This window comes from Aspergillus melleus (genome assembly GCF_016097325.1).
Source record: "Aspergillus melleus strain CBS 546.65 chromosome Unknown contig6, whole genome shotgun sequence".
Lineage (NCBI taxonomy): Eukaryota > Fungi > Ascomycota > Eurotiomycetes > Eurotiales > Aspergillaceae > Aspergillus > Aspergillus melleus.
The window spans coordinates 3,236,550-3,253,862 of record NW_025763375.1 but is presented as its reverse complement, the minus strand read 5'-3'; the positions used below and the strand labels follow the sequence as shown (position 1 = coordinate 3,253,862).

The 17,313-nt window shown below is 56.5% G+C and overlaps 7 protein-coding genes across 7 annotated transcripts; 3 read left to right on the top strand and 4 right to left on the bottom strand.

Moving 5' to 3' along the window:
- Window positions 1–406: 406 nt before the first annotated feature.
- Window positions 407–3,094, top strand: LDX57_010887 (uncharacterized protein; the record flags this gene model as incomplete). The annotated part of the gene is made up of 1 exon (XM_046092632.1): window positions 407–3,094. The coding sequence occupies one exon, from the start codon at window positions 407–409 to the stop codon at window positions 3,092–3,094; it is 2,688 nt and encodes an 895-aa protein (XP_045948610.1).
- A 420-nt stretch (window positions 3,095–3,514) lies between these two features.
- On the bottom strand, window positions 3,515–4,345 carry LDX57_010886 (uncharacterized protein; the record flags this gene model as incomplete). Its single annotated transcript, XM_046092631.1, has 1 exon — window positions 3,515–4,345. The coding sequence occupies one exon, from the start codon at window positions 4,343–4,345 to the stop codon at window positions 3,515–3,517; it is 831 nt and encodes a 276-aa protein (XP_045948609.1).
- Window positions 4,346–4,435: 90 nt separating this feature from the next.
- On the bottom strand, window positions 4,436–5,136 carry LDX57_010885 (uncharacterized protein; the record flags this gene model as incomplete). The annotated part of the gene is made up of 3 exons (XM_046092630.1): window positions 4,436–4,582; window positions 4,650–4,961; window positions 5,026–5,136. The coding sequence occupies 3 exons, from the start codon at window positions 5,134–5,136 to the stop codon at window positions 4,436–4,438; spliced, it is 570 nt and encodes a 189-aa protein (XP_045948608.1).
- Window positions 5,137–6,012: 876 nt separating this feature from the next.
- LDX57_010884 (uncharacterized protein) lies at window positions 6,013–7,478 on the top strand (the record flags this gene model as incomplete). The annotated part of the gene is made up of 2 exons (XM_046092629.1): window positions 6,013–7,004; window positions 7,055–7,478. 2 exons carry the CDS (start codon window positions 6,013–6,015, stop codon window positions 7,476–7,478), a joined length of 1,416 nt encoding a protein of 471 aa, XP_045948607.1.
- Window positions 7,479–7,740: 262 nt separating this feature from the next.
- Window positions 7,741–8,820, bottom strand: LDX57_010883 (class I SAM-dependent methyltransferase; the record flags this gene model as incomplete). The annotated part of the gene is made up of 3 exons (XM_046092628.1): window positions 7,741–8,435; window positions 8,525–8,641; window positions 8,736–8,820. 3 exons carry the CDS (start codon window positions 8,818–8,820, stop codon window positions 7,741–7,743), a joined length of 897 nt encoding a protein of 298 aa, XP_045948606.1.
- A 715-nt stretch (window positions 8,821–9,535) lies between these two features.
- LDX57_010882 (putative nuclear migration protein (ApsA)) lies at window positions 9,536–14,746 on the bottom strand (the record flags this gene model as incomplete). The annotated part of the gene is made up of 3 exons (XM_046092627.1): window positions 9,536–9,612; window positions 9,684–14,214; window positions 14,276–14,746. The coding sequence occupies 3 exons, from the start codon at window positions 14,744–14,746 to the stop codon at window positions 9,536–9,538; spliced, it is 5,079 nt and encodes a 1,692-aa protein (XP_045948605.1).
- A 1,542-nt stretch (window positions 14,747–16,288) lies between these two features.
- CWC24 (U2-type spliceosomal complex subunit CWC24) lies at window positions 16,289–17,305 on the top strand (the record flags this gene model as incomplete). Its single annotated transcript, XM_046092626.1, has 1 exon — window positions 16,289–17,305. One exon carries the CDS (start codon window positions 16,289–16,291, stop codon window positions 17,303–17,305), a length of 1,017 nt encoding a protein of 338 aa, XP_045948604.1.
- Between the last annotated feature and the right edge of the window lie 8 nt (window positions 17,306–17,313).

Sequence of the window (17,313 nt, the reverse complement as noted above, 5' to 3'; positions counted from 1 at the left end):
TGGAGATGAGATGGGGATTCTTTTACGGCTTATACAATTTTGGCAAGACAGGATTTCCTTTATATCTACTCTTCAGATCTATTCTAAAAAGAAGGGTCTGTCTGACGTGGTGCTTCTGAGACAAGAATGACTCTCTCGGCTGCCGCGTGACTCACCGTGACTCCTTCCTTCCTTCCTTCGTCCATCTCTCTTTCCTCTTCCTTCTTCCTCCCTTTTTTTTTTTTTTTTCCTCTTCCAGGAGGGACGTCCAACGACCGCTCCTCGTTCTTTCCCTGAATCCGAATCGCCAGAATGCCCAGCAGACGATGTCGCCCTCTCGATGGATTCGCCCACGGGCCAGTCCTTCCATCCTTCTCCTATACTGGTTCACAGATCTATCACAACATTCTTTTCTCTCCTGAACGCGATGCTCTCTTCCACATCTCTGGGACAAAAGGACCGTCTTCGGAGAACCAAATCAACTCGCTCCATCCGCAGACCGCGTCAAGATTCGGTGTCGGCCGAACCGTTTGACTTGGAGACTGCGAGACAGCATGCCACCGCGGCCGCGTCTCTAGCCATGCGACGTTCGACCGAGAGATCCTCCCTAGACTCCCAGCGCTCCTACGATCGTCTGGGAGGCCCGGGAAGCATGGCTGTGCCTCGACGAAGACATCGCCCCGACGCTTATCCTCACTCTTCTGCCGATGGTCTAGATGCTACTCATACTTGTTCGCAGCCAACCGACGAGTCTTCCGGGGACTACGATCCCATGTCGCTAGCAATGCTGCCCCCTATCAGTGAATTCGGGGGCTTAGATGGCCGCGACTCCTCCCTGCCTTCGTCGTATCGGCGGCTTCGTAAGACGCGGTCGATGTTTGCCACCGGCCAACGCTTCTCCCGCAGAAGCACTGGAGTGTCTTCTCATTCCTACGCACATCCTGCAAGCGATGGGCTATCGCCATCCGAGGTACCACGCGCGCCCGGGACCTTAAGGCGCTCATTGTCCTTCTTCAGAGGCGATCAAGGTGCATCCGATTCAATGGACCATGCGGCGAGTCATAACGCCGCAATCCAGATGGCCCGCAGCCAGTTTCAGAAGCAGTCCGTGCCCGACCTGGACCGATACAGACATCCCTCCTTCCTTGCAGGTAGACCAAAACGAGAGCACAAGCCGTTAAGAAAGACGTTTCGCGACATCAGCACGGCCGACGGTGCCCTGGTTAGCACACCTTCTCCGCGCGGCTCGTTCAATAGCGGTTCATCTCATGCAAGGACCCGGTCCTTTTCATCCTCCATCAAAAGGGGAATCAAGCGCGCTCTGGGCCTGTCGAAGCATGTCGCGGTACCCGAACATGCACAGGACTCGCAATCTTCCTCCAATTACCACCCTGCCGATCCCTGTCTGATCAAGTCGGCAGCAGAAAACTCTTCTTCGAACGAGAACGCGCCACCGTACCCTGCCGACGGCCTGCGTGAGTTAACCAGTCCAAGTGCGAGTCGATCGGCCACTATTCGAAGCGCTCGCAGTATTGACAGCTTTGCCACTACGCGATCGCGCGTGACCAGTTGGGCCGACTCGTCCGCAGCCAACACCATCACCACCATGAAGGCAGGCGATCGGGGCTCATTGTCCGTCATCGACGAGAAAGGCGTCTTGAGTCGGAAATTTGATGCGACCACTCCGGACCTGCCGTCGCCGGCTCCCGACACCATTTCCGGCCGCCTGAAGCCAGACGGCACCGTTGATAGTCGACGATTGTATGCGGCGTTGATGAAGCGGATCCGCGGCAGCGGCGCAAACGACTCAACCGAAGAGGTTGTGTTTGGCCAGGTCAAAGAGCATCGCGCTGTTCCGACGCGAGCATCTTCTCTGCGCCCGCGTCGCAGTAGACAAACAATTCGCCACATCCCCAGCGAGGACTCGGTCACTTCTCCCAAATCGTTTGCGACAGCCCGCGATGCGCCGACTCCCCAGGTCCAGGTGCACCGGCGGCCTCAGGACCCTATCTCGCTACGAGACCTCCGATATCTGGAAGCCAGCAATCGAAAATCGGCCGATCTCAAAGATGGACTCTTTGAATCGACAAAGAGCCTGGAGGATGATACGAGCGGTATTATCATGGCCAGTGTGCAACCACGGGGCAGCCCTTCCGATTCCTCCAGCATTTATTCACGCACAACGAGTGGAAACACACCCCCGAAGAAAGATCAGCGAGCCAACTCGCACTCCTCGGGACCGGAAGACGAGCCGGGAGTCGCAACGATATATGCCAGCCAGCGGTCGGCTTACAGCTCTCCGAACCGAGATTCCGTGTCTCCTCGACGAGTACCTTCCTTGCAACCCAGCGCCGATTGGCAGCAATGGATGCGGTCTCAGATGGAGAGGATCGAGGACTTCCCGGCGCGGAGAGATCATTACCGAGAGGACGCGCAGATCTATGGCGAAGACGATTTCCCGCTGAGAGCCTTGTCACGGCGGATGAGAGCTCCCGAAGACGGCATGACCAGGCAGGAGGACTCCGCGCGACCGTCTTATAATTACTCTCGACCGTTTAGCCGATCGTCTAGTGTCCGCACTATCGTAAACGTTCCCAGGGAGCAGGCTGGCAGCACGGCCGTGCCTTCTCCGTCCGCCATCCCGATCCTTTACAAACCATCGGGCAGCACGCCGGAGAAGACCTTCTCGCCTGTTCGAGGTCGGAAGAGAGACGGCAATCCCGCATCAGCACCGATGCAGCTGCGGCCGAGCAATCGAATTCGTTACTCCATTTCTCCGACTCCCAAGCGAGACGCGAGCGAGACCCAACAGAAAATGGCCGTCGGCGGACTGTACGACAGATATCAGACGAAACGGTCCCCAGTTCCTCACGACGGTAAAACCCTCTACGTGCGATCCGTCCGCGGCCATCGCGACGCGGCCAGGGTGACCAACGAGAACCTGAAGGCCAACCAGGAGCAGGGCGACTTCAAAGATCCCTGGCATCAACCTCCAGGCATGGGATCCCCCGTTTCCAGCAAGCGCATGGTGGAAATGTTCTTGAATAGCCGTCGTCAACAGATGGGCACGGGTATGTTGGACGAGGACAAGACTTCCGACGGGGCTTTTGTTTGAGAAACATTCACAATGTTCCTGGCAGAGAAAGGCTGTATTCTTATCCCGGTGGCTTTCTGCGTTCTTTTTCCAGCATGGGCCGCTACAGTGGGTGGTGGTCATTCAGTAGTATATTGCAGACATAATATTATAGCGTTACTAGCCTCTCTATCAAAGACTCACGCAATCAAAAACAGACGTTTCATTGGTTTCCGGCTTGATTGGATTGTGACTTCTACATTTTGATTAGGTTAATGACTGTAGTAGGCAATGCCTGAGCCGGCTCGAGCACAAAGCACAGCAGAAAGGAACAGAAGCAACGGGCACAGCCCAACCCAATATGCTCTTCTTCACCCCCCGGCCTTAGACCCACACTGTAGGCAACGTTATCAACCATCCGACACTAATTACTTGTGCACCATTACGGACATATCGGAAGACTCATTCCACATAGTTGGCCGGGAAACTCCCCTTCACCCCGCGCAGCTCGCCCTCCCACCAATCGTCCGTGCTGTCGGTCTTCTCAATAACGCGAATACGATCCCCTTCCTGGAAGGCCAGGTCCCCGGCGCTCTGGCCGCCGAAATCATACAGAGCCGTCACATACATGGCCTGGTTCGAGGCGGCGCGGGGCTTGGGCGGCGGCGGCGGCTTCTTCTTGCCCACCGCGGCTGCTAGGACGCTGTAGCCCGGGGAAGTGGCCCCGCTGCCGGACGGGGTGGGATTGCGACCAAAGTAGTCAGTTCGGGCACTCGCGGGCGAGAGGCCCGCGGAGGACGAGGGACGACGCTCGGACGCCGGCGTGTGATAGCTGTTCGGGGAGAGGTGGGTAGAAGGGGTGTTGAGGGAAGACGAAAGAGAGCCTACGTCGTTCAACCGGGGCTTCGTATCGAATGCTGGCGACGGGGCAGCAGGGATCTTGGGGGCCGGGGAAGTCGCGCGTTGCTGCGTATTGCGTGACGAGAGTTGACCGCTGGAGCGACGCCGAGACATGGCTCCATTGGATGCGCTGCCGGGGCGATGGCTACTGCCGTTGCGGCTATCATCGGTACCTTGTTGTCGGACGACTTTGCCATTGGCGAGGCAGCCGAAGCCCTCGACTTCTTCTTGGACCGGCAGCAGAACCCGCTGCCAGTCCAGCACAATCTGCTCCATGGGCAGGGGCGGCGAGGGAAACTTCTCCTCCTGGCTGTAGTTGTAGATGGCGGTATAATAGTGCGCCAGCATCGAGTTCTGGATTTCGACCTGCGTGGCCAGCAGGCGAGGGAGCATTGAGAAGGCCGCGGTGATCAACGGGGGGAGGTTCTGTCGCAGATGTTCATCCGCGGCGTGATATTCCTGGGTGCGTTAGAACCAGCATTGTCAAAGCAACGCACGGTCTTGTGTGCATACCTCGGTCGCTTTGGTGAGCTCGGTCTCTGCTTTGGCCAGGCTCTGGTTATCTCGGTCCGATCGCTTCGTCTTTTTGGCATAGCTGTCGACGCGGCTTTGGTAGCGCTCGTAGTCCAACTAGACCGAGGGACACGACGTTAGTACTCTGGTTAACCTCCTCCAGCTACAAGATCGCATGGCATACCTTCTTGTCATCGCGCTTCTTGATTGTTTTCTTCACGGGGATGAAGCATTCCCGGGCCTGCGACGCTGGCTGGATCATGCGTTGATCCACGGCACTGAGCTCCGTGAGAAGCTCCTTCTGCAGGTCCTCATACTCCCCGCGAAGCTTGTTTGTTCGGGCCAGGGTCGCTTCAGGGGTGGTGGCAGCATTGTGCGGGGATGGATCCGAGCCGACGATGGGAGCGTAGAGGTCCTCGAATTCGCCGATCATTCGACTCTGATGTGTCAGGAGCCCGGACCAGGCATCGCGCCAGGCACTGGTCGAATCGATAATCTACGGCTCATGCCGATCAGTTGATGGGCGACGCAACGGCAGGCAGGGAGAAGAGGTTCCTTACGCGGCCCAGAAGCTTGTCCGCTTCGTCGAAGTCCTTTAAAAGAATGGCCACCTGGCTGTCGTCGGCCGACCGCTTCATAAATTTCCCGAAGTGTCTTTGTACGCTCTGCATTGTGTCACGGGGAAGGAAGAAAGTGTTCAATCAACCAACAAGGGAAGGCGGGGAGAAAGGCCAGTGGGGAGTTAACAGGCAAAGACGATCGATGAGAGCTCAGGGGGGAAAGAGAAGATTGGGGATTGGAGAAAGCGATGAATGGGAAAGGAAGAAGAGGGGCAGATTCTAAGGAGGAGGGAGAATAGGAGCCTCGATCTGATGACGCAGCCTGTCTCCTTGTCCGACCTTTCGCTGGGGTCCAGTTTGTCAAACGGCGTTTCAGCCGGGCTTCTGCCCTATGCTGGTCGTTTCGATCGACAGAGGGAAAGAACCGGTGTAGATCCCTGGCCCCATCGGGGTTGGACCCTCGAAGTCTCGACCGAAGAGCCCCAGTGGTGCCACGATTGCTTTCCTGTCAGTCATCCCAGCGAAGTGCGGCGTGTTTCTGTTTGTATAGTTCGGGCGGTAATTGGTTCCTGCATTGGCAGCGGCTTGCTACCATGGTCCAGCCAGGTCTCGGTCGGCTGTCTGGAATCGGCCATGGGGGCAATGGCTGTGATTCTATTGCTGACGAGGAAGACGTGAGGATTCAGTCAATTAGCAGTACAGCGATGAGAACTAGGGTGTGACGGTTGATGGAGAAAAAGTAGAAGAAGGTAAGAAACGAGAAGTAGAAGTAGAAGCAGAAGTAGAAGAAGATCGCGACACCCTTCCCGCGCAGTGCGGCCTCAGGCAGCCACACCTAACCCGCGCCAACGTCTTCTCTTCCGCTTCACCTTCACTTCTTCACTGCACTTTTTTATCCTTTGACCCGCCCTCCCCCCGTCCTCCATCTCGCCCAGATGGTCTTCAGTCCGAGGGTCGCCAAACCTTGGCCCTCGTCCCCTCGATAATATGATGTCGACTCCCGTCTCATCCAGCTTAAACGTCCCGACCACGCAGAACACCGCGCCCGTGATCAAGTTCCGATGCCTGTTCACCCATGATCTGCGGCGCAAAGCCAAACGCTGGCAAGATGGGTACCTCCGATTTCACACATTCAACAAGCGGGTCATGGTCTACGATACTACTGGAAACTTTGTCGGGGACCTACATTGGCGACATGACGAAAGCATTCAGGATGGCGACGAGCTGGAGCTGGACCGAGGCCTGATAATTCAAGTGTGCGAGTCGATGGAGAAGACAGAGACCGATATCTCGGCCCTCTATGCGAAAAAGTCCAGTCAAGGGTCTCCATCACGTCCGGCAGATCCGGCGACTCCCTCCGTCCGCTCGTCAACCCCCTTACGATCATCGCTTTCCTCCCAGCCGTCGCGGTCGTTAAACGATCTCTTAGGGATCAAAAAGACTCCGATCGGACATCTGGTTTCTCCCCACACAGACAAGGCCTCGCCTCGGTCAGCAAAGGTCGATCAGCAAGAATCCCAGCGGGCCACCAAGCGCCAGAAGACGGCTTCCGACAGTCAACCGCGCCCGTCACTGCCCAGCCGTTCAAGCCGAGCTCAGCCCGAGGTCATTGACTTGTCCGAGTCACTCGATTCTACAGAACAGCGCGCGTCGAAAACCGCCCCTGGTCGTATTGAAAAACCCCGAGCAGATCCGGTTCCCTCACGAATCACGTCTAGCTCTTTGTCTACTCCTGGTACAAAGCCGAAAACCGCTACTGAGAACCTCGGGATTGACAAACCTCGGTCTGCCACCAATAATGTTCCAAGGCCATCGTCACGTATACCCCCGGACAGACCTGTTAATACGCTACGACTTTCAAATGAAAAACCGCGTAAAAAGTTGATGTACAGTGCGCTTTTGCCTAGCCAGGCGCCATCGAAAGCGTCCACGGCGCCGTTGTCGGAAAAGACCAATAGGCTCGTAAGGGACAAGTCGCAGTTAGTATGTGCTATATAACAGTGACGGATGCTGGGGCTGACTCTTTTAGGGATGCGCCGACGGTAACTCCCAATCGTCTACCGCCAAATCCTGACTTCACACCCTCCGCTTCCACGCAATTTGCCCTAGATGAAATGATCGATGACCCCATACATCCCAAGACAACGGTTCCCTCAAAATCTATATCCTCTCGACCGTCGGCGCCGTCTCCGTTGCTATCAGCGGCCATCCGTCACAATGCCCAGGCGCAGGCGCAGGGTCTTCCGACGAGCAGATCCTCGACAGGTCTTCGCAAATCGTACTCAGATCCGACCGCGTTGACAAGCGCAAATAGTCTTCAAAATCGAACGGCTCCTTTCACAAGCCCGTTGAACAGGGATGACGATGATACCAATCGCGAGCAAGGACCATGGACGACCGAAGCTCTCGATCTCTTCGATTTTTGGCCGCCAGGACGTCCCAAACCCGGCTAGCTCCAACGTTTAGATACCCCCGGGCATGTTCCGTTTCGGGCTTCGTATATCATGGCTATGGAACCAATGCTGTTTATATATGAATTATTATCTCCACAAATAAGCAATGACATTAATACCCTTTCACATTCACGTCCTCAACTTTTTCTTAGCACCGCTCAACATAGTAAAGCACCCCAAAGAAGCTATCGGGAACCACCCAACCGGAGCACCAACAATGTCTCCTCTCCACCAGCGTACGTGCAAACGTATTCGTAGTTCCTTACGCCTTCTTGACCAGAACCCCCGAGATATACGGAAACACCGTGCGGCCGAACCACCGGTCCAGCTCGACGGATTCCCACTCGCCGGCTTGCCGCAGCGCCTTTTCCGTATCACGATTTAGGCAGCAATCACCGATGTAGAAGCTCCAGCCCAAAGCACCGTACAGCGCCTGCACGACCCTCGCCACGACGGACCCCTTCGACGTTCGCCACGGGTTCACAACGTGCTCTGTGATGAGCAGCTTACCGCCGGGCCGCAGCAGCGCGTACAGCTCATTGAGAGACTGCTGCATGTTCGGCAAGGAGCACAGGACGCGCACGCAGACGATGGTGTCGAAAACCCCCTCGTTGGTGCGGGTCAGGCCGTGCTTCTGCAGGGCGGGGGCCAGCTCCGACCCCTCGACGCTGCAGGGGAGAACGAAGTACTTGTCGCCGAGGCCGTTGGCGTCGGCTCGCGCGCGCAGCTCCTCGTGCAGGCCGTGGCAGGGCTCGGCGCCGTAGATGGCTTTGATGGCGGGGGAGCGCAGCAGAGGCATCTGAGTCCCGGTGCCGGGTCCCACGTCCAGCACCAGACCAGAGGCCTGTGCCAGAACAGGCGGAATCAGGTCCGAGGAGGTTTGGACTTCCGGCGGCGTGAGGGGCGTGGATTGATCGGGAGGCGGTTGGGCGGATTCAATGGCTCCTTCTCGGTTAGCTAGATTGGGAGAACATGAGCTTTGAAAGGTTTAGACGGGGTGGGCCCAAGTAGCCAAGGGGAAGTAAGGAGTCAAAGAAAGAACTGACAGCTGAACTTAATCCAGAACTTGCCGAATGCTTCGTCGCGTAGTCGACGAGTCTCCAGCAGGGGAGCGAGGATCTGGCCGCGTTGAAAGACGGCTGCCAGACTAGTTTTCACATAGTCTTCGTCTTGTGTCAGTTCGAGTAAGGGGCATTGGTATGTGGGGGGATGCTGCACACGATCACTACGGTGTACAGATCCCCATATGACACTTACAAGACATGGCCCAAGCCAGAAGGAATCCTGGTTCCAGCAGCGAAAGCAGCCATTGTCCAGTTGTGGGTTCGTCCACAGACGCCATTTGGAAGGAAATGTTGGATGAAGAGGAAAGAGTAGAAGATGTTTTGCACCACGGGGTTGCAGCCCGACTTTAAATGGGTTTAGCGGACCCGCCTCTGGTACAATCGCGGGCCTGCATTTTCCGAATGCTCCAGTAGCTGGTTTATTGCCAGGGTACGCAGACAGTGTCGACCTGTTTGTCTTCAAGAATTCGATTGCCTCGATCAATACTGGCGCCTAGACCAAAATCCTGGCACACCAAAACTAGATAAGATAAACCCAAATAGCGAACGCGGTCAACGACGCGGATGCAACCCCGATAATCAGTCAATCTCGCTCATTACAGTGTAGAATTCAAGATCAGAGACAAATCAAAAATACAAGATGCTCGAGCAGGCGAGAATAATCGCACAGGAGATAGGAGGGAGAAGAGAGAAAGATGCCAAGCCGATGCGAATGAATGACCCAGGTGTATGCGGGGGCTGACAATGAGTATTGACAAAGGAAATCACTAAATCATGCTTTGATATAGGCAGGAAGGAATGACGGGAATTGAAAGATCCAGGCACCAGAGTGGCGAGAAATGCCCAAGAAAAGAAAAGGACTCGCCTCCCCCGGGATTAAAAACATAGCGGGCGGTATAAAAGAAGGGTAAAAAAAAAGGTCAGCTATACGATGAGTACAAACACCGGACACCAGACAATGGGGGCCGAGGCAACCACGCTCGAGAAAGGACACTAATGATGCGAGTGGATGCGGTTGACACGCGGGCTATACCGACTCATCCGGGAGAGCGAACTGACGTCGTGTTTGCCTGCAGAGAAACAGTGATTAGCAAGAGGTTCTTGACACTCAGGAAGATGTGGGTTGAGGGCATCTACATACCATCGCAGCAAGCGCGGACATTCTCCAGCCGATCATTCTGCTCTTGTTGCTCCATCATATGACGTAGGTCTTCTTCGCTGTCATGATCATGGACACTGCCGTCATGGAGACTGGAGCTGGCGTAGCCCGGGCCCCTTCGGCCGAGCGATCCCTTGATCGTCGAGTTCAGAATCGTACTCAGCCGGGACGTAGAGCTGTGTCGGACCTGATCCGAGTACTGCGAAGGTGTGCTGAGGGCGGGAGAAACACGGCCTGGTGTCAGGTTGTTGTTGTTGTTGTTGTTGCGTATGGACATGGCGGATGCCGCCCGCTGTTTGGGCGGATTTCGGAGAGGACGGCTCTGGGAGGAAGAAATTGACATGCGTGCCGTTTGTTGAGAACGTGAGCGGAATCCCGGGTTGAACTCATCAATATCTTCCAGAGTCACGTTGTTCTCCTCTTCCCCTTCCTCCGCCGGGTTTCGCAGCAAAAGATACGAGAGCGCGTTGAACCAGGTCTCGTGTCTTTGGCTTGTGGTGGCCGTGAACCGGATCCGACGACCCGGGCTAACAACTTCCAAACTCCTGCAGTGAAGACCGGGGGGGTATGGGTTATCATCCGCCACAACTCGAACGGCCTCAATAGGAACGCTCTTTGTCCGACCTTCGGTCTTGCCGGCAGTTTGCGGGTCGTGCTCACTCCAGTACAACGTGCGGGTATACGGATGAACCCAGAAGTATCGGCGGTGTCGCGTGTTCGAGATCTCCCCGGAAACAGCCTTGCGGGTGTACTTCCAAAGGAATTCTCCAATCATTGTCTGGGTGATCGCCTGGATCATGCGCGCATCTGTACCCGCGGGATATCCGTAGGGGAAGGCAGCCGCGTTGGGATGCCCATTGAACCGTTCATCAATTTCGGAAGCAAAAGATGAAACGGACGATCGTCGCGACACCTGGCTCTCGCGCCTGCCTTTGGCACGCGAAGAAGCTGTTTTCGTTGAGCCAACATAGGCATGGCCCTCGTTCGGAGTTCGCGGGCGTTGGGGAGCGGCCGACTTGTAAGCGGAGGCAGGGGCAAGAGGAGGGCCCATGAGGGCAGGGGATGCGGGTCGCTGCTCTGTCGACTTCTTTTCGGCAGCCATGATGGCTTCCTTGTGATCGACCGGTAACGGCGGGTGGCTATGCACACTTGAGGATAGGCTGGTGGCACTGCCTGGTCGCCGATGAAGAGAGGTTGTTGACGCCTGGTGAGCGGGTCGAGGTCGCGCCTTGGGCGTGGCCAACGGAGAGTTACTTAGCTCCTTAGCCTTATCGCTGTCTGGGGGAGATAAGGGGCGGGAAGTGACGCGGTCAAGAAGCAGCTGGTCAATTTGCTTAGAGGAAAGAATGGTCTGAGCGCCCTGGTCTGCCAACTGAGAAGAGGACAGGCGCCTTGCATGGCGCGGGCCGGCGTTTCCAGAAATGGAGCCCAAAGGCAGTCCGCTTTCCGTTTCCTGATCCTTCGTGCCATTGACGGAATCCTCCGCTTCAGAGTCCTCAGCAACCACCACAGTTGGGGTTTGGGGAATCGGCATGTCAGGTCCGGCGCCCCGATCTTGCGTGGAATACGTGATACTGTCGGGGAGGGCTGCCGGAAGGGTGACTGTGGCTGGCGTGCACTGGACAGGAAGCGTCTCCAGCGCATGGATTGTGGAAAGCGACAGTTCGGGCACTGAGGCCGAAATATCGGGCACTGGAACAACCTCCGGCAGTTGAGGAGCGGCCGGCTCGATAGACTCTGGAGTGAGGATCGAGATGGCCAACTCCGGTACTGGAGCAGCCTCCGGAACTCGAGGCGTGACTGGCTCGGTTGATTCTGGGGTGATGAGGGAAAGAGCCAATTCTGGCACTGGAGCAGGCTCCGGCGTTTGTGGCACCATTGGCTCGGTTGATTCTGGCGTGAGAAGCGAAACAACCAGATCTGGCACTGGGGTAGCCTCGGGCACTCGTGGAGCCATCGGCTCGGTCGATTCCGGTGTGAGAATCGAAACGCTCAAGTCTGGCAGGTCGCATTGGGCAGCGCGCTCGGCAACGGCGACTTCCGGCGTAGGTTCTGGAATTGGCACCGGGATCGGTTCAGGCAGAGTAGCCACCACTGGTTCTGTATGCTCAGAAAAGATGGTCGAAACCTCCAACGGTTGGAAGTCTGTGCTAGTGGCACGCTCTGAGACCGACACTGGGGGTACAACCACGGGCTCGACAGGCGTCGCCACAATTGGGAGAGTATGCTCCGCAAAAATCGAAGAGACATTCATGTTTGGCTCATACACCGGCTCGGGGGTGGGGAGTCTGGCCACTACCGGCTCTGTGGATTGCGACGAGATCGCCGAATACTTCATTTCTGCAGGGTCGGGGGTGGGGAGCGCAATTGGCTCAGTCAGGCCTCCAACAAGATAGGCCGTGCTCAAATCAGGCCGAGTGGGCGCAACTGGCGCAGTCTCCTGGGTGGAAATAGAGGAGATATCCAATTGTGGCAGGACAGGCTCAGCATTTCCATCGCGCTGGGCGTCCGGCGCATCGTCATCCCAGGCCATTTTAGGCGGAGTTGGCACGTTAGAGACGGGGTCACCATTGCGGTCGAGAGATGCTTTCAACGGCGTCCATTGGGTTGCCGAATGAGCCACCTGGGGAGATTCTGGCGCGTCGGTAGCAGTACCGGCGTCGGATGTCGCCGATTTCTTTGGCGTTACCGAGGCGCTAGAGATGGTCTCTTCGCCAGCCAGTGCCTGGCCAATGGACGTTGCGGGCTCCCAGGGTTCGGTCATGACGCCAGAGTCAACCATGGTAGGTCTTGGTGGAGCTTCCAATGGAGCTTCCGATGGCCTTCTCGAATCGGACATGGGCATCATTCGCGGGGTGGAAGACGAGGAAGGCATCGAAGGACCAAACTCTCCTTCGTCGTCCTCGCCATCCAGTTCAGCAAGCTCTGCAAAGAGACTCTGACCTTCGGGTGACTCGGACTCTTCGTTAAAGCTCGTCGCCGGGGATTCCCGAGCACTTGACGGCCGGCTAGTAGAGGCCATGGGAGCCTCCCCGGAAGGACGAATTCTCCGTTGTACGCTTCGTTTCTTCCGGAGGCGGTAGCGAGGCGTCGACACTTGACTGGGGGAGGGGAATTCTTCGGGTTCAGTATCATCTTCATCGCCAGAAGTTGAAGCGGTGCTCTGATACGACGTGCGCTCCCGAGTCTTGGTCAGCGTCAAAGACGACACGCGGCCGCGAGGGGTTCTCTGCAGGCGATCCTCGGTTTCCGTAGCATCGCCGGAGTCGCTGCTAGAGTCGGCCATACTTTCCATGCCGGTCTGGAACGCGTCGCTCTCCGTCGCGGTCTCGCGCTCGTTGGCGGTCTCGAAGGCATCGTCCGCCTCGGTGGCGGTGTGATACGCATCGCTAGGTTCGTCAGACGACTGGGCGCCTGGAGGACCCCGAGAAGACTTCAGAGCAGCCTTGTGCGAGGGACTGGAATCAGCGCCGTTGTCTTCCCAGTCGGACTCATGGACCTCAATCTCCGTCGTTCCTCGCCGACCGGCGCCAAGCAGATCCGGGCGTGCCGGTTTTCTTTGGGCTTCGGCTTTGGTTTTTTGGCGCTTGTTAGACGGTCCGGTAGGTCCGGCAGCTTCACGGCGACGCTGCTCAACTTCATCCCGGGCCTCTTGCAGCATCCGCTTCAGCTCAATCTTTTCGGTCTTCTCGCGGTGAATGGTGCTCTTGAGGTTCTGGATCATTCGGTGGGCATGACCCAGCGAGCTTCGCAACGTCTCCGTCTCGAGATGGTTGTGACGAGGGGTAAACTTGTTGGGAGATGGCGGGGGAGAATTGTCCGGGGTCGCTCGGCCTTGGTCATCGGAGTCGTCATCCCGCGGAGCATCGCGAGTGGCCTCGGCCTCGTGCTGCCGCAGTCGCATGGCCACCGCTTTCGCCAGCTCTTGGTTCTGCGAGTTCAATTCCTCCAGCTTCTGTTGCATCGACTGCCGTTCTAGGTCGCCCGCATTGAGGTTCCTGCGCAAGAGGTGTAGTTCGGCATCGTTGGCTTTCTGGGCGGCGGTCTGATCCTCAAGCAGTTTGGAATTGGTCTGTTTCAAGTCCTCGAGTTCGCGCTCCACGGCGTTCTTTTCGGTGGTGACGGTGCCCAGGCTGCTGTTCAGTCGGCTTTCTCGATCGGCGGCCTCCTTAATCGTGGCCATCAACTCGTGCGTTCGAGTTTCCAGGGCCCAGTTCTCATCCTTGTAGCGCTCCTCGCTCTCGTCTAGGGCGCGAATCCGTTGGGCGTAGCCCTCCGCCTCGAGCTCCAACCTCGACTTCTCTAGATTGACGATCTTCAACGCCTCCTCCCGCTCAGCAAGGAGAGCCTGCAGCTGACGAACCTGGGCCAGGAGGGACGTGGAAATCTCGGTGGCAAATTCGATGTCGTGAACGCGGCTTGAGGGCTGGTTTCGCTGTTTCCGGGACGGCACGCTCACTTTACTGGGGGAGTTGGTTGCCTGGCCGGCGAACAAGGCGGGACTGAGGGGCGACTGCATAATTCAAGGGAGTTAGTTACGTCGAAGAGGCCGAGTAGGTATGCGAGACATGTACCTTCTGGTCCATTGACGGGGTACCCAGGTGCGCCTCGTCGCCGCCCGCCAGACGTTTCGGGGCAAGAAAAGCCCTGGCAGTCTCGCGGCCAATCTCGTTGTATTCCCGCTCCAGGTCCGCCAGTTTCCGACGCAAGTCCGGCCCAATCTGGCCCTCCTCCTGCTGCTGCTCCACCTCTTTCAATTTATCCTCGAGCTCCCTCTGCTGTTCGATCAGCGCGGTGCCTAGTTTCGACGCCTCCTCGAGTCTGCGCTCGGTCTCGGCCAGGTGGGCCTCGAGGGCCCGCTTTGCCTGCGCCGGGGACGATGCATCCAGACTGAACAACTGAGTGTCGAAGGATGAATACCTATGGGTTTCGCGGGGCACCGCTTGGCCCTCGGACGGGGAAACGAAGGGATCCTCGATCGTCGACATGCTCCGGTCCTGATCGGTCGCGCCGTTACCTGTTGAATCTGACAAAGATGTAGTCATGGTTGGATGGGATAGCCTGCGGGTGGTATCTGGTCCTCTGGGGAGAGGACGCAGCTGCCGATCTAAACCCGCAAAGCTCGTCGCCTCGTGCCTCTCGAAATCCTTCTCAGGCCTCAGTCATCATCCGACGAGCCAGTCGACCCTTAGCAGTATGAACGAATTTGCGTCGGTTCGGGAATCCTCGGGCGTTGGATAAGCCGACCAGCGACCAGGTTTCTGCGATCCTCAAAGCCTCAAGTCGAATGCGACGGCGCCAAGCGAAGAGCACCGTCTGTCGGGTAGTTGGGTGGAAAGGCCGTGACCGTCGGTTGCAAGTAAGCGTAAAACTAATGAATTGACAAAGACAAGAGACGAGAGAGAGAGTTGAAAGGGTCGAGGGTCGAGAATTGAGGATCAAGGGAGGCTACTGCGCCTTCCAGACGGTCAGAGAGGAAGTTGAAGGGCGACGGGGGGGAAGAGTGGAGCGGAGTTCCCGACGTACCGCCAGAAATCGAGACAACACAAACGCGTTGTGGACGTCAGGTCGACAAGGATTGCGGACCAACCACAAGCAACAGCCACTCGCGCGACGATCGGAGGGGATCACCGCGAGACAATTAATTACAGTAAACAAAAACACGAAAAAAGAAAAAAAAAGAACAGAAAAAAAAATAAAGATACCACGGAGGTTGATTGGACGGATGCGGCTGACACCTACGTCCGAACAACCGGTATACCAATTGATATAGGTGGGACAATCGAATCGAATTGAAAAAAAAAAAAAAAAAAAAGGATCAGTTGGGAGAGAAGAAAGGAAAATTAATCAGGATAAGGAAAGACACAAGGGTAGGGAAGGTGAAGAAAGAAGAAAAGAAGAAGAAACGAGTTGAAAGGAAGGAAGGGGTGGTGAGAGGGGAGGGGGAAAAGGGAAGAGGAAAGAGAGGGACAAATGAGGGATTCCAAAGTGGTGCCGAGGGGGGGGTGGACAACGAGACGAGACCGACTCGTTGGGAAGAAAGGAAGAAGGGAAGAAGAAGGGAAGAAGAAGAAGAGCGCAGGGGTGGCTTCAGCTGGAGAACTGCCGGCGGTACGTAATAAATCAGATTGTTTCAAGAGAGAGAATCAGGGGCCTCCTCCCCGGGTGTATCTATGGAATAAATATAATGAACCTGAATGAGGTTGACAATGTGATATAAGAAGATCTACTGCGTCCAGAGAATCATAATAAGGTTTCTCTCAACCAAACATTCGAACAATAAATGGAATAAACAACCCAAAAGGTGTGACTTGTCAATCGTCGCCTTACTTACCAGGCCCCGTCCGACGCGTACCGAACTTGTCAGGCACTTCAGGCACTTCAGGCACCCGCTTGGCTGTTTGTCTCGTTTGCATCGCCTCGGTTATGAACGTCACCTGTCTTGACGCTAGTCTGTCTCGGGACAGGCGCCATCGCTGACCGATCGATCACGTGAGCTCTCCGAGTCCGGCCAAGCCAGCGCAAGCCGTCGCCACTCAACTAATCAGTTTCATCATCTCGCCGGGAATTTTCAAGCGCACTTCACAATGGCCGACGAAACCAAAGTCGCCGACGACGTTCCTCAATTCTCCTTCAAAAAACGATCCGCCAAGGCCAAATCCAATTTTCGCAAGAAGCCCGCTACCCCGCCGCCCGCCTCCGACTCAGACTCCGGCTTTACATCCTCCGATGATGACGAGGGCCGTAGAATCAAACGACGCCGGAAGACCGCAGCCGTGACTGCTTCGTCGGCTGGTAATGCCCCTCGGAGGGACGCCCCGCAAGATGAACAAGCTACCGCCGCCGCACCGGCTCCCCTGGCGTCGACCAACGACGCAACCAAACAGTCCAACTGGTATGATGAGGGTATGGATGAGAAGAACCTCCTGGGCACGACGCGAGCTCGTCCCGCCACGGACGTATCATCTACGGCCGACGGAACGTACAAGGGGGCGGCCAACTATCAATCCTTCATACAGAAAAATCCCGACGCCCCGAGCAAAAAGTTCGGTCCCATGAAAGCCCCCACCAACGTCCGAACCATCACGTTCACCGACTACATGCCAAATGTCTGCAAGGATTACAAGCTCACGGGATACTGCGGTTTTGGCGACGGCTGCATCTATCTGCATGCTCGCGAGGATTACAAGCAAGGCTGGGAGCTTGACCGAGATTGGGAGGTCAACACCAAGGGCAAGACTCTGAGCGGGAAGGTGACGTCGCAGAGAAGCGGTGGCAACGCGTCCAAGGACGAAGATGACGACGAGGAGGAGCTCCTCGAAAATATCCCGTTTGCCTGCATCATCTGCAAGAAGCCCTATCAAAACCCGATCATCACCAAGTGCGGTCACTATTTCTGTGAATCATGCGCGTTGCAGCGTTATCGAAAAAATCCGTCCTGTGCGGCTTGTGGAGCCGGCACCGGAGGCGTTTTCAACACGGCCAAGAAGCTGAACCATCTACTGGAGAAGAAACGGGAGCGAGCCCGCAAGCGGCGAGAGCAGGCCATCGCAGAGGGCGAGGAAGTCAGCAGCGAAGATGATGATGCTGCCGAGAGCTCCTGATGCAGGTC